Source organism: Melanostigma gelatinosum, assembly GCF_949748355.1.
Source record: "Melanostigma gelatinosum genome assembly, chromosome: 12".
Classification (NCBI taxonomy): Eukaryota; Metazoa; Chordata; class Actinopteri; order Perciformes; family Zoarcidae; genus Melanostigma; species Melanostigma gelatinosum.
Window position 1 is genome coordinate 13,243,654 of NC_136645.1, and position 19,457 is coordinate 13,263,110.

At 39.0% G+C, this 19,457-nt stretch overlaps 3 protein-coding genes across 3 annotated transcripts in view; 2 read left to right on the top strand and 1 right to left on the bottom strand.

The window, feature by feature from the left end:
* The window catches only part of LOC306785721 (ligand-dependent nuclear receptor corepressor-like protein), a gene marked incomplete at both ends in the record, with an annotated part of 23,666 nt that extends 18,826 nt beyond the window's left edge, over nucleotides 1-4,840 (top strand). The window contains 2 exons of the mRNA XM_079280177.1: nucleotides 4,197-4,711; nucleotides 4,803-4,840. Coding sequence (XP_079136303.1) covers nucleotides 4,197-4,711; nucleotides 4,803-4,840 — 553 coding nt within the window. The remainder of the gene's footprint in view (nucleotides 1-4,196; nucleotides 4,712-4,802) is intronic.
* LOC306786098 (uncharacterized protein) lies at nucleotides 4,710-10,513 on the top strand. Its single transcript, XM_079280738.1, has one exon. The coding sequence runs from the start codon at nucleotides 4,936-4,938 to the stop codon at nucleotides 8,809-8,811; it is 3,876 nt and encodes a 1,291-aa protein (XP_079136864.1). The 5' UTR covers nucleotides 4,710-4,935; the 3' UTR covers nucleotides 8,812-10,513.
* A 4,802-nt stretch (nucleotides 10,514-15,315) lies between these two features.
* slit1a (slit homolog 1a) overlaps nucleotides 15,316-19,457 on the bottom strand; it is an 83,343-nt gene continuing 79,201 nt past the window's right edge. Inside the window, exon 37 of the mRNA XM_079280214.1 lies at nucleotides 15,316-18,643. Within this exon, the coding sequence (XP_079136340.1) occupies nucleotides 18,405-18,643 (239 nt within the window). The 3' untranslated portion in view covers nucleotides 15,316-18,404. The remainder of the gene's footprint in view (nucleotides 18,644-19,457) is intronic.

The following is a 19,457-nucleotide window of genomic DNA, read 5'->3' on the forward strand; positions in this document are numbered from 1 at the left end:
GGAGCGTAACATACTGGCCGACTGTGCCAGCTCGTTAACATTGGCTAGCTCGTTAACATTGGCTAGCTCGTTAAAATTGGCTAGCTCGTTAACATTGGCTAGCTAGTCAAAGTTGCGAACTTGTTAGCTACTCTTATATTCACGCCTCAATCTCACCAACCTTTTTCAAGAGTTACTTTGGCAAAAATTCAATGAAACTAAATGTTTTGTCCCTGTGAGGAAGAGAAGTAATAATGCATCTCCTGGCTGTCGTGTTCATACTTGGCTTGAATTATTGAATATATATATATATATAAATATAAATAAATAATACCATCTCAGGCTGAGTCCACACAGATGGGTGAAACACGTTTACATACGGCCTGTCCCCTGCTGCCAATACTTACCATTGAATTTTTGCCAAGTGGACTCCGCAGAGGGAACTCCATGTTTTTTACTCTGCCTTGGTCCGGGGGGGCATTGTTTTGCTCTGTCGGGACGCCTCATTGTGCATTTTCATTTATACCTCAGGACATTCCAGAATATGGGATCACGGCCCATAATTCTTTCATCCGGTTGACACACAACTCGAGCAGATCTTGGTTATTATTTTTTGCAAATCCTGCTGGATTTTCGATGTACACAATGTTGCTTCGATGAACGTGGATGTTTTGATAAAAGAAATGATTCCTTCACTACAAGCATTAGTTCAGATATTATATTTGCAGGCATATAATACATAACATTGCCTAGATTGTAAACATTTTTGCGTGAGAGTTGGTAGTGACACTTCAGGGACTTGCGCACATATTACTTATTACTTGTATGTTAATAGCACTGTAACAATAGTTTAACTTTCTGTTCGATGATAAACTTACTTACTTGTTTGGCTTCTCTTATTCTGCATTTTCTTTGATTTATAAATTCAGGAATACTTTTTTTTTTAATATTAACATTTCTTGTCAATTTAAGGATAACATCTTCATTATTTGTAACTAATGAAGGACTCTGAATTGCATATAGTTTTCCTACATGCAAAATGTCTGAATAACTTTGGCTCAGATGCAATTTTAAAACAAAGCAGTTGCTTCAAGTACACGTGTACGATTATTAGGATTAAGAAAAAACTTCACTGTCATTGATTACATTATTCTTGCTTTGACAATCATTCAGCATTACTTTATTTATTCTCATTCCGAGTGTTGAATGCATGTTAATTCATCTATTACAAGCGCTTTGGTTGTGCTGAAAGGTAGAACAGTTAGTTTGCGCTCCTCACGGTCTATTGTAGCAAATCGAATGGTTGACTACCTCATCTGGAGAATCCATATCGCAGTCGACTGTTCTCATGGCGGGTTAATGTAGCAATTTCTCATGTACACAACACGGTCCATTGTGAAAATCTTAAAGCCAAATCGTTTACAGGAAGAGCTCATAAATCTGTCACAGTGCAACCGTTTGTAAACCTTTCAGTGTATCTGAAATGAATCGCACCCTCATCTATTTTATTTTTTATTTTTTATTTTTGGGATGGGGATGTTCAGACAGTTCTGATCAAAAAGCATTTTTTCATGATGCCCTTCTATGTGGAAACCTCTTTTCCTCAAAGTGGAGGAAGAGTCTCATCCCCTTCCATACTGACTTAAACTGATATGTTTGGAATTATTTTGTTTATGCCGTCTTGATTAATCGATATCTACACAATTAATGGTTTTATCATCAATTTAGTAACCGTGAATGTAAATGGATTTAATCAAAGAAGTAATTCACAGTGTTTATAGACACAAGCATATCATTTTAGATTCCAGATATATTTAACTCTTTCATTATAGATGTGAAGGGACAAAAGTTAAGGTTGTCCCACTGTATTCTGACGCAAGTTAGGTATCGTTTGCTTGTTTAATATAATGTATGTGGACTAAAGTCTAAAGTCTCTGTCCATAAAAAAAAAATATGTACAGATAAGGTATATTTGATTTAACGTGAACAATGTATACAGGAATAACACTAGGTATGTCGTGCATGATTGGACAAAATCATATGTGTCAGTGGGAAGTTAGTTGTATGTGGTAAAGTCTATCTTTGAGGCAGTTGAATTGAAAGTACCGGGGTGTTGGTGTATTTACCGTCAAGTCAGCAATGTATAAAGTAGATTGTACTGTGAACGTGAAATATCCCTAAACCAGTTCTCAATCTGGTTAATGGTTCACTGAAGATGTATGATGAAATATAGTCGTTCGTAATTGACAGATTATCTATAATGTGCAGTATATGAACATCGTGGACGAGTTAACACAACTTTGTTTGTGTGCTTGTCAAATATTGTTGAAATGCGTTTGCTTTGCATCTGCTTGTTAAGAGTGGTTAGTTCTGGTTATGTTATTCCTCTGGAGGAGAAAGGCATGTACTTAGTGTCACTTCTTTACCGTAATGCTAAGTGAAACAAAGAGCGAGACCCTCAGGGATGCAACACTTACCACTCATTATTCAGGTACACCACTTTACTCCTTAGACCTTTCAAAGAGGGCTGTGAAGTTAATGAGCTAAGCAACAACATTGGTCAGGTTCCATTTCCAGCAAATGTTATTTTTTAATCCCTAAAAATATATTTTCTAATCTCAAAAAGTTATATTTCAGATATGTTGGCACGCTGTAGAAATATGTTTGTGTTTGCAGCCCAAAAAAAAGGTAGTGCAGCTTTTCACTGTTTTTATTGTTTTCAATACTTTGTTAGGCACTGAATGTCAATATAACCTCAGTCCAGGTAAGATGTTGACCAATCGGGTATTTAATAAACAAGTTTCTTTCCAGGTCAGTGCCTTAAGCAGCACATATTTGATTAAAAAAACCAACTTAATGTAAAACCTAAAACTGCATTTCTGGAGATTATAACAAAAACACTCGCGCCTCCTACTTCAAAGGTTGTATTGTTCACATCGCTATTTAAAGCTGACATCTGTAATGTTTTTTTAATAACTATTCTGTTTATTAGTCCGTGTATTTCGTAGAGTATATACTAACATCAAAACAGGCACAATTCAACAAAGTAATAATGTAAATCCAGATTTAACTTTGCCACTCCGCAATGCTTAGTCGAGCTTAGGCGAGCTTAGTAGATAGCAAGCTTAGCTCTATATATTCCACCATCGTTTGAGATTTCAGCTTTACTTTGTCACAATGGAAATATCAGTAGCATGGTATTTGGCAACGCAGCATTTATAGTTGTGTACAGATACAATGTACGTTTGTAAGTATCTGCTTTAAAGGGTTTTTAGACGATGCTCAACAGAACATTTTCTGACTACATTTCATGCAGTTGCCAGCACATCTAGCTCAGCAGCACACGCTGTGGGAAAAGCTATTTCAATTCATCACTACCCAGCATAGCCTTGTGACATGTCACCTCAGGGATCCAGATGTGGTTTCATTTGTGTGTTCATTTTCTTGCTAAAAGACCACAATGACTCTCAATTCTTTCTTTTTTTTTCTTTTTTTTTTTACAAAGAAAATAAACTTTTCAGAGTAAGATTGATATATTTTTGGCGTAATGTGACGGTATAAATGTTCCAAGGCTCTTGGAGGGTTTTGTAATGGACCTACCTCACTCAAAAAAAAACTTAATACAGAAACACACCCCCACCTCTAACAAAACCTCACATGTATTACAATAACTAACTTTGCATGTTGCAATTGATTTTACTTTTAATAGTTAATTTGTCTTAAATTGTTGAGCACTTGTGTCACCCTTTGCACTATTTATAAAACATGTAAACCTGACAAAAATGATGTACTCTATATTTCCCCCTAATGTATTTGGTCTTTCAAGTGATAAACACGTGTTTGACTTGTTTTAATCGGAATGGGCAACCATTACTAAATGTCTTGTGCATGTGTAAATTTTCTCGATGTATACTGTAACAAAAGGCACCACTGTGCAAAAAAAGAAAAATGTTATAGCTGTAACAATGTTATTATTGGTCAAGTTCACTGGATTGAAAGCTTCACTTTTAAAATCACCTATTCTTCTAATAAATATGCAATGATGAACATTGTTTAACATTTGTGAATTATTTCACAAAAACATTTAGCTCTTAGTTGTAGAGATGAATGGACATTTGTCTTCATAAGTGTAATAATCACATACCAATCAATGGTATAAACCAATGCTGCATCTTCTTGATGTGCAATTACATCCATTGTGTTCTTTGTCCCCTCAGCGAGCCTCACGACTTGCCTATTGCAAAGGCAAAAGACCTGCAGTCCATCTCCACGCTGGAACAGTTCATGGCCAAACTCTGTCCCCACCATCAGAGACAGATAGTAGATGCCATAGGCTTTCTACAGACGGAGGTCAAAGCACTGGCATCTTCCAATACGCAGCAAGCCTCTAAATCTACCTCTGGAATCCAGGTACCTGCTTGTTCTACTGCAAAATCCAGTGCAGTCACCCCTGAGAAGTCATGCCCTGAGCTAAGGTTTCCCAGCGCATCAACTCCCAAGTCAGAGGTCCAGGATATGTCCCATTCTGTCCCAAGCAGCTGTGCGATGAAAAAAGTTCCAGAGAATGCTGTTTCGCTGAAAACATCTGCAGGCCCTGCGTTGGATCTTCGCAGCCCTGGGTCCGGGAGTAACCAAGCTTTGGTCACTCCCACTGCTGATCCAATGGAGGCAGAGAACAACCGTAATGGTGATCATGCCCCTCTGAAGATGAAAATCATGACCAGCAACGTTGGTAAGAAGTTGTCATGTGTGCTCAACACCTCTCTGTCATCTCACTCTGACACTTTGGAGGACAGACAGGGTAACTCAAATTCATCACACAGAACAGAGACTCATGGTGCCCGACTCAGCTCCGCTGTGAAAAGACACAATCAGACTAGTCATACACATCAAGCAAGGCAGAGAGAGGCTCTAGGGCATGCCAAAGATAAACCGGCAAACCTGTTTTCAGTCCACATGACCATTCCTTCAGACTCTCCGCGGACTGCAAGGAAGACCATCAAGTCATCGTCTGATCATCGGAGCAGGGACTCGGCTTGTAGGGGAATAGCTGACCCTGATCTTGGCCACTGTGATATTGTTTTTATTGACAAACCAATTACAGAGTGTTTTAAGGAACAGCGGCGCGGCATGCGTCCACGCCGCAATGCCAGGAAAAGCACCAGAGGACATATGTATTCAAATGAAATCTGGGAGTTAAAAACTGTCCGTACATTGGCTGGGAGGGGCACCTGTCCGAATCCAATGCCAGAGCTTATCACATTGGTCACCCCAAAGCAAGTGCTTTTAAAGCCTGAGGGAGTACCGCCTGTGGATATGCCTATTGCCGGTGCGTGCCGGGAGGCACTGAATCAGCAAATGTCCACAGAAGAGTCGGATGAGAGTGTGATACCAGGAACAGGAGATATGGTGGAGGTAGCAGCCAGTGAAGTAGACATTCTAGTTGAAACTAGTCAGACAGGTCAGTGTCAGAGCAAGGGGCAGTCTGCTCCTTTGTCTCCGGTAAGGCCTCCAACAGAAACCCAAGAAACAGATGCGAGCCCAGATGTAGAACAGAATACAACTGGTGATTCGGGGACAACAGCAGAAAGTGAAGAAAGTGTTGCTCAGGCTCCATTTGAAGCAGAAAAGGAGAACAAGCCCGAGCTTCAAGAGGACATCGGTGAAAGTAACGACCAAATAGTCGCAGAAACCGTAGTGGAACCATTAGAGGAAGAGTCCATAGAACAAGATGAGCCCCAGCTTTCACTAGAAGACGTGCACAACAGTGAGCCTGTTCTCCATCAAAATAGAGCCCCATCACTGGTGGCTCAAGTTGAGGAAGAAATAGAGGAAAACAACAGGGAGGAAGTACAAGTAGAGCAACTGCAGGAACTTCCACCAGAGTCAAAGATGCACTTCAACAACTTTGAAGTCGCAGTTGAGTCCAACACCACAGGTTCGGCAGAGGAGCCAACGGTGAAAGAGATGGAAATGAAAACATCCGAAGCAGTTGACGGTGTTGTACCTTTAGGGCATGAAGGTGAGAATGACGACGACGTGTCCTCAAAGACACTCGACTCACTCTTGAAGGAATTACCCCCCTGGCGTAGAAAAAGAGGAGCTGTAGTTTCGTTGCCAAAGCGGTTAAGAAAAGCGGAAGCAGTGGTAGTGGGGTTTGTGAATGGTCGACCCATATCGGCATCTGACAGAAGTCTGCGTCGTAGATCAAATAACAGCACCACGTCGCCGAAGAAAACCCCAGTGAAATCTAGTCGGAATGTCCCCAACAAGACTTCTGTTGATCCAACTCTACCTGAATCAGACAGAGCTGTAAAATCGACTGAGACTACTCCTGAGATTGAGCAGGTGAAAGAACCATCCTCTGCCGTACCATCTAGCCCAAAATCTAAATTTCCCTCAAAGACCAAACAAATTCGGAAACAAAAGAAAGTTCAGAGAGATCAGGAGAGTCTGCTTGTCCTCTCCGATCAGCGGCAACTTAGGTCTGGAACTCCTTTATCACCTCCCAAATCAAATGCTGTCCCTTCCATTTTACCTCCGAAACCTACTGCTACCCAGGCTCTTCCATCTACAGAGCACCTCCCCTTTCCTTCTTCACTTCCTGTTGCTTCTCCTCCAATCAGGTCACCTTCCCCTGCAGCCTCTGAAAAGTCCCAACAGGAAGCAGTCCCAGAGACAACTGTAGAATTAAACATTGAAAAGAATCAGCCAGTAGAGACGACCTTTGAAGAAACACAAGAAAGCAAAGTAGAAAATAGATCGAAGCTCCAGTCTATACAGATGGTAGTAGATGACAGTAACAATGAGCAACTTAACAGTGAGTTATCAAGTCCTTTGGAAAATCAAAGTCCTGTAAAGACTGAAATGCAAACACAGATTATGCCATTAAGAAGTAAGCGGGTTCTCCGAAAGGAGGCAGCTGCAAGTGATGTTGCTTTGTTGCAGAAGCCAAATGTAGCATCTTTAGAAGGCCGGTCTGCAAGTGGAGATGAAGGCAGTTCTTCCGTGTCAGAAAAACCCCAAAGAATGCCATTAAGAAGTGAGAGCAGTAAGGTTGAAGTGTCCCCCCAGCCTGTTACGTCACCAGTGAACAACAACAAATTGGCTTTGAGATCACAAAGACCGGCTGTAGCCTCTACCAGTGCTGTTACTGCAGATGAGAGACCGAGTGACGTAACTTCCCCGATCAGAATAATCAAAGCTCAGGTGAAGCCTCTTCCGGTGTCTGTTGCAGCTGTGCTGCCCCATAGCTCAGCCATCCCTGTCATTGCACCACGACCCGGGCCCCCAAAACAAACAAACAAATTCTTTGAGGCTCTGACTGGAGACGAGAACCAACACCTAATTACAAATCTGAACGTTAAGTATGATAAAATGCAAAAAGGCTGGGTGCATTTGGACAAAGAGGGTCAGCCAGCAACAAAATACAGAAACAAAGCCGACAGACAGGCGGCTATATGGAAAAGTAAACGCAGGGCCAGAAAATCGAAATCTTCAGACCACCAGAAATACTCTCCGGTCCAAATGCTCTTCATGAAAGGTTTTAATCTCAGCAGTATTTGTCGCTGGTTCCTCGAAACAACAGAAACAAAGTCCCTTGTCATCGTCAAGAAGGTGAATACACGTCTTCCGTCAGAAACTCAGCTGTGCTTCCACAGCTCATCTAGTGCTTCAGGGACCTCTCAGGGGGTATTTCCAAGCCTACAGGCAGAGCGCTTGAAGAAACATTTGAAAAAGTTTGCCATTGCCTCTCCTGTGAAGAGCAACCCTAAGAGTCAGAAGCTGATTGCTAAAGCACTGGAGCAAGAAGCCAATGCAGTGAAAGGAAGAGAGAGAGGAGAGCTCCCCAGTACTACTCGGACTTTGACTAAGTCTGCCAAAGCCTGTGGACAAACAGCTGAATCACAGAAATCCTCTGGTAAATCAAAGAATCCAGCCAGTGCAAGGATCTTGAGGAAATACTCAAACATCCGAGAGAAGATGCAGGTTCAGCAAACCAATGTTAGACTCAAGGAGGCCTCAAAAACTTTAAAAACCAACAATATGAAAAGACTGGCCGCCAAAAAGTCTGCCGCCAAGTCGAATCTGAAACCATCTCTCAAGGCAAAGAAATCTCCCCTACCGGCTGGCAAACAAATGAAAGCATCTGCCGCAAAAATGGAAAGAAGGAAAACATTGGCTGGCAAAAAAACTACAAAGCCTCCCGTTCAACAGACAGTCAAGGCTCCGAGCAGCGGTAGAGCTTCAAGAGATGCAACTAAAAACGATGAATTGCCAAAGAGATGTTCTCAACGACTAGGGTCTCCTAAAACATCTGAACACAACCCCGTTGACACACCTAAAAGCAAGGTCGAAGATAAGAAGGAAATCGAAGCAGAGAAAACAGAGGTGGAAAAACCCGCCTTGAACAAAGTGAGTGCTGCAAAAATCCAAACAAAGGAATCGTCCCCAAGTGCTGTCCCTGAAGTCAAAGGTACAGAGAACGCCGTTGAAACCCAACAGCAGAGCGCGGACGTCAAGTCTCCGACCTCACCTGACCAGGTACTAACAAGGTCCCAGAGGAAAATCGAGGTGGCGGGCTCTTTGAGCGGAAGCCCCAGACATGCTTCAAAGAGGGCCACAAAGTCCACGAAGACACAAAGTCCATCTCCTAAACGAGTCAGGAAAGGTGAGGAGCCCACGCCGTCGAGACGAGGGGCCGTAAAGCCTCCCGCGAAGAAAAGGCAAGCCGCCGCGACGCCACGCAGCGCGACTAAATCGGCCACCAAGAGAACTCGGGCGCTTCTGCAGACCCCAGCGAAGCGCACCAGGACATCACTCTCCAAATGAAATGCACACGCAGAGCGAGAGAGATCATCTTTAGTAAGAGGATTTTGTCTTCCTTTATCTGGAATATACTCAGAAGGACCAGAAGTTTCTATTTTCTACTCTTCAGATGGCACCTTTTTCAGTCGGCAAATATGTGAAGTAGGAAGAGATGTCTGCTTTTGTAAAGCTTCAGTGTGAAAATAGAAATGTGATGGATTATTTGCTGAGTGTTCGGGGACTACAGATGAGTTCCTGTGTGATGTCTAGCAGGTGTAGCTTCTGTTTCAGCACTCTGCGACACGGCTGGAGATAATGGCCCATCAAACCTCATTTTAGAAGTTGGAATAACAACATTCACTCACCATTCGGTTTCAAATCTTTTTTTTTTTTTTTTTTGTGTATAATTCTAGTTTTTGATGATAGCATGCAGTGTTCAGAGAGCTTGCTGTGAAGAAGGCAGATCAGCTTTTCAATACCATCTTTACGTCCAGAAGTAGGTAACGTGTATCTCCAGCCTGTCTTCCAATCACAAGTGTGAATATGTGGCTATTGTGACCCGGTGCCTTATTTATGAAGTGTAAAGTAATAGAATGTGTTGCTAAGTGTGAAAACTCCCGTCCTTCAGTTACAACAGCTTTCTATTCCCGGAGCGGTCGTCACCATTCACCAAACTTTCTGATTCGGTCTGACCTGCCAGGTTTATTTTTATATCCTCATTTTGCCAGAGCATTAACTTAATATTGTTCTCACTGTAGTTGTTCTAGATGTTAAAGCAAATGCGAGTCTGACTTGCTAAAAACAGACCGGTGTGATCTGTATGTGTCATGAGGAACGTTTGTAATTTTTTATGTTGTCCATGTTGTTTTGGGTCATGTTCATCACTGTGTACCTCTGCAGTCACTTCTGACCATTGCACCCATTGTTATCTGCTCGTAATAGTGACGTCACTTTGAGTATTTTACCTGCATCTGCATGTGTTACGGTCTTGCTGATGTGGAGACAATTTTAGCAACTCTTGCATTAGAGCGGTTGCCTTTCTACAACTAAAACACAAAACTATATTTATGCCCCTGAGCTTTAAAAATACTAACCTCATTTAATAACGTGTATGCACATTTAGTGCCCATTAAAATGCTGAAGTGAAAAGCTATCTGAGATGACTGAGATACCGGTTTGTGTATCACTGCGCAACACAATTTCATAAAAAGGCCTGAACAGTATGTATATTTGGTTGGTTAATATGAACTACGCTTCTGGCCGCTTGAGCGTTAATAGCAGATTACAGGGTGATGAATGCCATCCCTAATTATACACACGTTGGATATGATATTTTTGGGGTGGTCTAGTCACACTTCTGAGTTGTGAATTCAAGTATGTTGAAGTTTTATGTTATTATTTGTTTTATTATTGTCCGGCAGATGTTCTCATATTGTGAAGTTCCTTTAACTTCCAGTAGTAACTTGCATTAGTGTGTTGTCAATTGTCATTTTTAGCACAGTGTTATTTTTTATTATGTTCATTTCTCTCAGAGGGTAAATCATCTGTAAATGCAAAACATGTCTGCCATGTTTTTATTGTTGTTTAAGAACTCCACGTAGGCGAACGGATTTAGCAAATCTAAAGCAGCCCACCAAATCAGACTTGAACATGTTTATTCTTTGCAGTTGCTATTTAAAGATTTTGGGTTTGTATATTAGAAAGAAATAACTGCTTTATTTGTGGTAATCCCAAGAATGATGCATCTTTATGTTAAGAACTTTGTATTTTTGCTGGAGTTGATATAAAGATGTTGGAATTTTACCTTTTGTTTCTTGGCTCTTTTATACAAGCGTTTAAATGTTATTTAATCAGACGAAGTTGAAGAAAGGGACAAAGTGAAAGCTAAAGGGCTCTGTGTTATTGAAATATACTAAGTTGTATATTGAAATGCAAAGTGTTTATGCCCATTATGAACGGCCACAGTCGTAGGCGGAGCGATACGCTTCTAAGTTTAAACCCTGGAAAGTGTCTCACCTCCACACAGCTGCCGGATGCGATAAACACGTAATTTGAAGCATGCTGGCCGCTTAACATCCCGCCACGCGAACATTTACCGCCCTTCACGAGTGCTACATGGTTGAGGCGCCAGTGCTCCGGGTGGACTGTGCCCTCATGCCAAAGCAATCGCTCAGCTTTGTGAAATGCCTTGCTGTAGCCAATGACAGTATTTTACCAAGGTGTGGACCTGCAGTAACCTGCCATACGGCTCACAGGCGAGTGTCCCGAGCGCCACAGGAAGCTCCCGCTGTGGGACAGATTGGTAAGCAGTCGGCCTCCATCGGCCCAGGCCCCATCAGAAAACAGGGTGAATGAATAACCACATCTCAGAAATTGGTGATACGTTCACCTTATTGGTGAAATGCAAAAGTTATTTGCGGCGCAGAATTAGCTCCCCTGCTTACCGGTTCACATGGTTTGTTTGGTAAAGAGGATGGACTCAGCCTGTGCTCACGGAATGGCCCCAATCCTTGAGAGCATTACTTTTTTCGACACACTATAGTATAGTGTGTCGAAAAAAGTCATAGTATAGTAACTATACTATGACTTTTTGACTTTTTTCGACATGCTATTCTTTGACTTTTTTTCGACATGCTATTCGATGACTTTTTTTCGACATGCTATTCTATGACATTTTTTCGACATGCTATTCTTTGACTTTTTTTCGACATGCTATTCGATGACTTTTTTTCGACATGCTATTTCTGACTTTTTTTTTACATGTTATTCGATGACTTTTTTCGACATGTTATTCTATGACCGTTTTACTTTTTTCGACATGCTATTCAATGACTTTTTTGACATGCTATTCTATGACCGTTTTACTTTTTTTGACATGCTATTCTATGACTTTTTTTGACATGCTATACTATGACTTTTTTTGACATGCTATACTATGACTTTTTTGACATGCTATTCTATGACTTTTTTGACATGCTATACTATGACTTTTTTTGACATGCTATACTATGACTTTTTTGACATGCTATTCTATGACTTTTTTGACATGCTATACTATGACTTTTTTTGACATGCTATTCTATGACTTTTTTGACATGCTATACTATGACTTTTTTGACATGCTATTCTATGACTTTTTTTGACATGCTATTCTATGACTTTTTTTGACATGCTATACTATGACTTTTTTGACATGCTATTCTATGACTTTTTTGACATGCTATACTATGAATTTTTTTGACATGCTATTCTATAACTTTTTTGACATGCTATACTATGACTTTTTTGACATGCTATTCTATGACTTTTTTTGACATGCTATACTATGACTTATTTTTCGACATGCTATACTATGACTTTTTTGACATGCTATTCTGACTTTTTTTGACATGCTATTCTATGACTTTTTTGACATGCTATACTATGACTTTTTTGACATGCTATTCTATGACTTTTTTGACATGCTATACTATGACTTTTTTTGACATGCTATACTATGACTTTTTTGACATGCTATTCTATGACTTTTTTTGACATGCTATACTATGACTTTTTTTGACATGCTATACTATGACTTTTTTGACATGCTATTCTATGACTTTTTTGACATGCTATACTATGACTTTTTTTGACATGCTATTCTATGACTTTTTTGACATGCTATACTATGACTTTTTTGACATGCTATTCTATGACTTTTTTTGACATGCTATTCTATGACTTTTTTTGACATGCTATACTATGACTTTTTTGACATGCTATTCTATGACTTTTTTGACATGCTATACTATGAATTTTTTTGACATGCTATTCTATAACTTTTTTGACATGCTATACTATGACTTTTTTGACATGCTATTCTATGACTTTTTTTGACATGCTATACTATGACTTATTTTTCGACATGCTATACTATGACTTTTTTGACATGCTATTCTGACTTTTTTTGACATGCTATTCTATGACTTTTTTGACATGCTATACTATGACTTTTTTGACATGCTATTCTATGACTTTTTTGACATGCTATACTATGACTTTTTTTGACATGCTATACTATGACTTTTTTGACATGCTATTCTATGACTTTTTTGACATGCTATACTATGACTTTTTTGACATGCTATTCTATGACTTTTTTGACATGCTATACTATGACTTTTTTGACATGCTATTCTATGACTTTTTTTGACATGCTATACTATGACTTATTTTTCGACATGCTATACTATGACTTTTTTGACATGCTATTCTGACTTTTTTTGACATGCTATACTATGACTTTTTGACATGCTACTCTATGACTTTTTTGACATGCTATTCTATGACTTTTTTTGACATGCTATACTATGACTTATTTTTCGACATGCTATACTATGACTTTTTTGACATGCTATTCTGACTTTTTTTGACATGCTATACTATGACTTTTTGACATGCTACTCTATGACTTTTTTGACATGCTATTCTATGACTTTTTTTGACATGCTATACTATGACTTATTTTTCGACATGCTATACTATGACTTTTTTGACATGCTATACTATGACTTTTTTGACATGCTATTCTGACTTTTTTTGACATGCTATACTATGACTTATTTTTCGACATGCTATACTATGACTTTTTTGACATGCTATTCTGACTTTTTTTGACATGCTATACTATGACTTTTTGACATGCTACTCTATGACTTTTTTGACATGCTATTCTATGACTTTTTTTGACATGCTATACTATGACTTATTTTTCGACATGCTATACTATGACTTTTTTGACATGCTATACTATGACTTTTTTGACATGCTATTCTGACTTTTTTTGACATGCTATACTATGACTTATTTTTCGACATGCTATACTATGACTTTTTTGACATGCTATTCTGACTTTTTTTGACATGCTATACTATGACTTTTTTTGACATGCTATTCTATGACCTTTTTTCGACATGCTATTCTATGACTTTTTTGACATGCTATTCTATGACTTTTTTTTGACATGCTATTCTATGACTTTTTTTGACATGCTATTCTATGACTTTTTTTTGACATGCTATACTATGACTTTTTTCGACATGCTATTCTATGACTTTTTTTTGACATGCTATACTATGACGTTTCATGACTTATTCCAGTATGCTATACTGACTTTGCTGACTTTGTCACTTTTTTTGACATGCTACTCTATGACTTTTTTGACATGCTATACTATGACTTATTTTTCGACATGCTATACTATGACTTTTTTGACATGCTATACTATGACTTTTTTGACATGCTATTCTGACTTTTTTTGACATGCTATACTATGACTTATTTTTCGACATGCTATACTATGACTTTTTTGACATGCTATTCTATGACTTTCTTTTGACATGCTATTCTATGACTTTTTTCGACATGCTATTCTATGACTTTTTTTTGACATGCTATACTATGACGTTTCATGACTTATTCCAGTATGCTATACTGACTTTGCTGACTTTGTCACTTTTTTTGACATGCTACTCTATGACTTTTTTTGACATGCTATACTATGACTTATTTTTCGACATGCTATACTATGACTTTTTTGACATGCTATACTATGACTTTTTTGACATGCTATTCTGACTTTTTTTGACATGCTATACTATGACTTATTTTTCGACATGCTATACTATGACTTTTTTGACATGCTATTCTATGACTTTTTTTCGACATGCTATTCTATGACTTTTTTGACATGCTATTCTATGACTTTTTTTGACATGCTATTCTATGACTTTGTTTTGACATGCTATACTATGACTTTTTTCGACATGCTATTCTATGACTTTTTTTTGACATGCTATACTATGACGTTTCATGACTTATTCCAGTATGCTATACTGACTTTTTTATAACTTATTTTGACCCGCTATGCAACTTTCAACATACTATACTATGACTTTTTTTGACATAATGTGCTATGACTATTTTATGTCTTTTTATTTGACGACATTTTTTATGTCATACAATACTATGACTTTTTGATGCGATTGATGACAATTCTAAGTAATGGCCTACCATACATAGTTTAATGGCGTACTATGTTAAACTTTTTATGGTACTCTGTACTACAATATTTTTACGAAAACTATACTTCCACTTTTCAAATATTTGAATAGCATACTACACTACTATACTATGACATGTTTTATGGCACATTGTATTATAAGTGATTTTTAATTGCATACTATACGATGACGTATTTCCATCACATAGTATGCCAGGGTTCTCAAACGGCACAGTTTGACACACAAGCCGATTAGTGCATTAAATATAAGCTATTGAAATTTAAATGTAAACTATTCATTTTATGTCACTTTCAGGAGCTTTTGATCATATCCCATGATAGATTTACTCATGTAGCTATTTTCTGTAAGCCCTTTAAGGACTTCTCATCTGTATTGGCTTAAAATGTTATACTTTAATTTGTTATTTTACAAAACAAGACATTAAGTAAAAGATAAAAAAGACAAAACTTTGTTAAAAGCACACACATTTAAGTTTAATTAATGAAAAAGAGTGGAGGTTTGGTAAACATTTTGTCGGTGGCACTACATACATTCAGCATTATTGGGAGTTGTTCAGTTAAATCCCACCATCAATCCTGTAACAAAAAAGTAAATCGACTGAACCCAACACGGGATATTCCTAAGCTTTTGCACCAGTTCAATGCAACAGAGACTTTGTGTTGTTTACAATAACATATTTATGTATATAGTTCATAGGATGGTAAATCTGTGTTTCTGGTCATGTGACCAGATAACTGAATTACATCTCAATATAGCACAAGCACCACTAAGATGTCTACCGGGAAGTTGAACGCACCAGTCTAGTACAGATCAGTGCAGAGGAAGGAAAGGAGACATGAAAAGGAAGCCACATTCAACTAAATGTGCACCTTTACGAGGCACACAGCCTACGAGTTACAGTAACTGTTCATCAGGACCCTTGATGTTATTGTACACTACTGGGATCACATCAACGGCATGTAAAACAAAGGTAACATGGGTAGCAACTTGAATAGGAGCTCTGTGTCCATTGCACCAAGCTGATATCTGGCTCTGCAGCCTGTCACACAATAAAGAGACTTAAGATTTAGATCAGCAAAATGGATAAACACAATCCCAATCTGCAGGGAGAGCAATGCCTGAAGCATCCTGATGGACTGTCACTTATTGAACAGTATGTGATCTCTATATCTTACATTGGAAACTAATTAACAGCTAAAAGTTACCACTTCATGAATAAGCATAGGTCATATTTATCTATACACATTTATACATTCAGGTATGACTGTTGTGTTCACTGCAATTGGCACCATTTAGTCTTCTTTTTTTTTTCTGTGTGTGGATAGCCACTCAGAACTGACAGACATTGAAATGTCCAGATCTTCCTCTTTTGTGATCTGTCAGTAACGGGGCACGTAATGCTTCACACAGTTGCCTCTTCAGACAAATCTAGGATGATTACCTTAAACATGATCATTGTCCTCAGAAGCAATTTCATCCTCTTTCTTCTGGCTTGACAAGCAGCTTATGATAAGTTGAGCTTGACTACTTTAACTCTGTTGAACTAAAAAAAAAAAAAAACACCGATGGCAAACATCTCTCAAAATAAAAATGATAGAAATACAACCCAACACTTCAACAAAAGGAACATGAAAACAATCAGAAGCCTTGAAGTGTGGTATGGTAATTACAAGGTCAATTTGAGGGGAACCTTTCTTAACCCCGGCTCTGTTCTCTCCGGCTCCTCGTAGCGAATGAGGAATGCCTGAGCCAGGGAGCAGGACAACACTGTCATAACTCGTTAGCAAGTGATGTTACGAATACCTTACAGATTTTTATGCTATTTTTATTCATTATTTTACCTTTTTTGTTCTTTTTTGGAATTTTAGAAAATATGTGAAAGTCAGCAACATGTACGCCTTTCACTTTCTACAGGAAAATGCCTTTAGATAAAATAAATAAAATCAAGCACAGACTCTCATGAATTATATGTAATATTCACATGGAAGACAACATATACAATATTAAACATATTTATAGACCAATACTGCCTCCGAGACAACAAGGCCAACCATCTGCTGTATTTTTGGCCAATTAATGTAATTAATTGCCTTGTTGAAGCGAGTGAGATCAACGAATAAAAACAGCTAGGGAACCAACTGAATACCTCACCACCAGTCCCAAAGCTTCCAGAAACAGACTTACTCTTTAACATAGAAAAATACTATACCAAAATGAAATACAAATATATATATTAGAATCTGTTAGGCATTTCTATATAAAGAGTTGTTGGGGGGGTGGCGGCTAAAGGAGTTAGGTTACATCATGAGACAAAATATAACAAAAAATAAAAGCAAATCAATGTGAGAAATTAGACGGAACAAAATTAAAATCAGATGAGTCTGCAACCTTTGTTTGACAAGATGTATGATGATATTAAGAAGCTCTACATATTTGTCGGCAAACTCTTCTCCACACATGCAACAGTTTGCACAAGTTTAATACTGCAGGCATCAAAACGAGCAGGGCTAAACAGCCTCCTGCTCAAAGGGGGTGGGATTATGCAAATCACCCGAACCCTGAGGCAATCCATGCTGGGGGAAATGATAACCGCTGGGCACTGCCAGCACCAGGTTTGGTTTGTTATACAGAACAGAATACACAGTTGAACCACACAAGCCCTCTCCCTCTTACGAGTGTTGAGGCTGTGTGTATCCCATGCGTGTGGTCGTGTACTTTAGAGAGGTCTACGACTGTCATTTTCAGTGCTGCTAGTCAGTGCAGTCTCTATTCTTATGTAGTTTCTATGTTACGGAACCTCACGGCAAACAACTGACACCGGACCAACTGGCCTCAAAGTCACGACATCCGCACTGGGTTATGTGCCACTCTAATCCTTACTTCTCTTTGTTCACTTCTACATGTGCATGTGTGGATGGATGAGTGTATCCCGGCAGAGAAAGTACTACACCGAACCAACAACGACTTTAACTCAACCCAAACCATATCCAGCCCTCTCCAGGTAACCCAGCCAAGCTCAACTCAAGATAGCTTTGCCAAGTCCAACGGTCCAGCTCTCTTGTCATCCCTCTGTTTCTCTCTTTTGCCACTCTTAGCCAGGCTGGACGCCCAATGTCCTCACTGCCTCCATGAAGCAAAGATGGTGGATGGTGGCTATAGGCTGTCAGATGCCTCACAGATGGATGGGGGGATTCACACTGGGTAATTTGGGTTGGAGGGATGCCTCACTCTGAATGCAAAACCTTTGAAATCTCTGGACCCCTTGGAACAATGTTGCAGATACAATGGCTCTGTTGCTGTTGTTGTCACTTCTACATTGTTGCTCATGATGTTGGTTTCTCTGTGTTATTGTAGGTCACACACCCTTGGAAGGGGAGGAAATGTCCTATTTTACAAACATTGTTGTCCATAATATATAGATAGAGGTTTTATATATATTCTTTATACTCTCTTTTTCTTTCTTTCCCTCCCTCGCTTTACTCCAGTCCTCTTTCTTTCTTCCTTTCTCTCTATCTTCTGCTCGGCGGCAGCGGCAGGAAATGTGAGTGAATGGCGCTACATGCAGGCCATACAGCCGCACTTGATGGTCTTTTCCACTTCCTCGCTGAAGGAGGTTCCATCGCTGCATTCAAAGGTGTATTTCCGGCGTTTCATTCGCTGGCTGGCGCAGCAGGCCCCCGTATCGCAAGCTCCAGTGCACTCCACCCAAGACACCATGCGCGTCGTTTGGCAGATGGCGTAGCCTCTCTGTACCTGGTAGACGTCTCGCACAGGTTCCCCTCTGCATTCAGACTCTGGAAAACATGACAAAGACCCAAAGATTAACTTAACCAGGGTACATAATCATAGGCAGGAATCCTGAAGTTATATTAGACACATTTTTTAGACCGCATCGAACTGCTAACAAAATTCAGATAGACGGGGTGGGAACAAGGCACGAAATAAGAGATTTTAAGAAGAGTAAAATCACTAATACACAAGAGTTGGAAAAATCTTGTTCCCCATATGAACATTATTATGCCAACAAACATGTTATTAAAGAAGTCATGAAAATGTCATAAAAAAGTCATGTAGAAAAATCACAACAAATGTTGATGTTGAACAAATGTGATAAAAAAATGTAATATGAAAAGTCATAGAACAGGATGTCATAGTCAATGCCATAAAAAATCCCAATAGAGTATATCATAAAGAATATAATTAAATAGTCATCATAAAAAAGTAATTAAAGACAAAATATATAATGCCACAATGATATAGAAATGTCATAATATAGTATACCATAATGAAATGTCATAGAAAAGTCATCGTATAGTATGTCGTAAAAATGAATTAGAAAAGTTATAAAGAGTTGTGATAGAGTGTGTTATTAATGACAAACAATGATATTGTGTTCACAAGAATGGTGCAGACAGACGGACAACTGCAAAACATTATGCCTTCTACGCTTGTTGTTCACTTCCTGCCACCCTTTAACCCCCCCTGTCACCAGGGTTACGCCCCTTTCCTTAAAGGGGCCCCGTGAATTTGGTCGTTCCCTACAATGTCATAAAAAAGTAAAAGAAGTCAAAGAACAATACGTCATAAATGACATCAAACATGTCATAA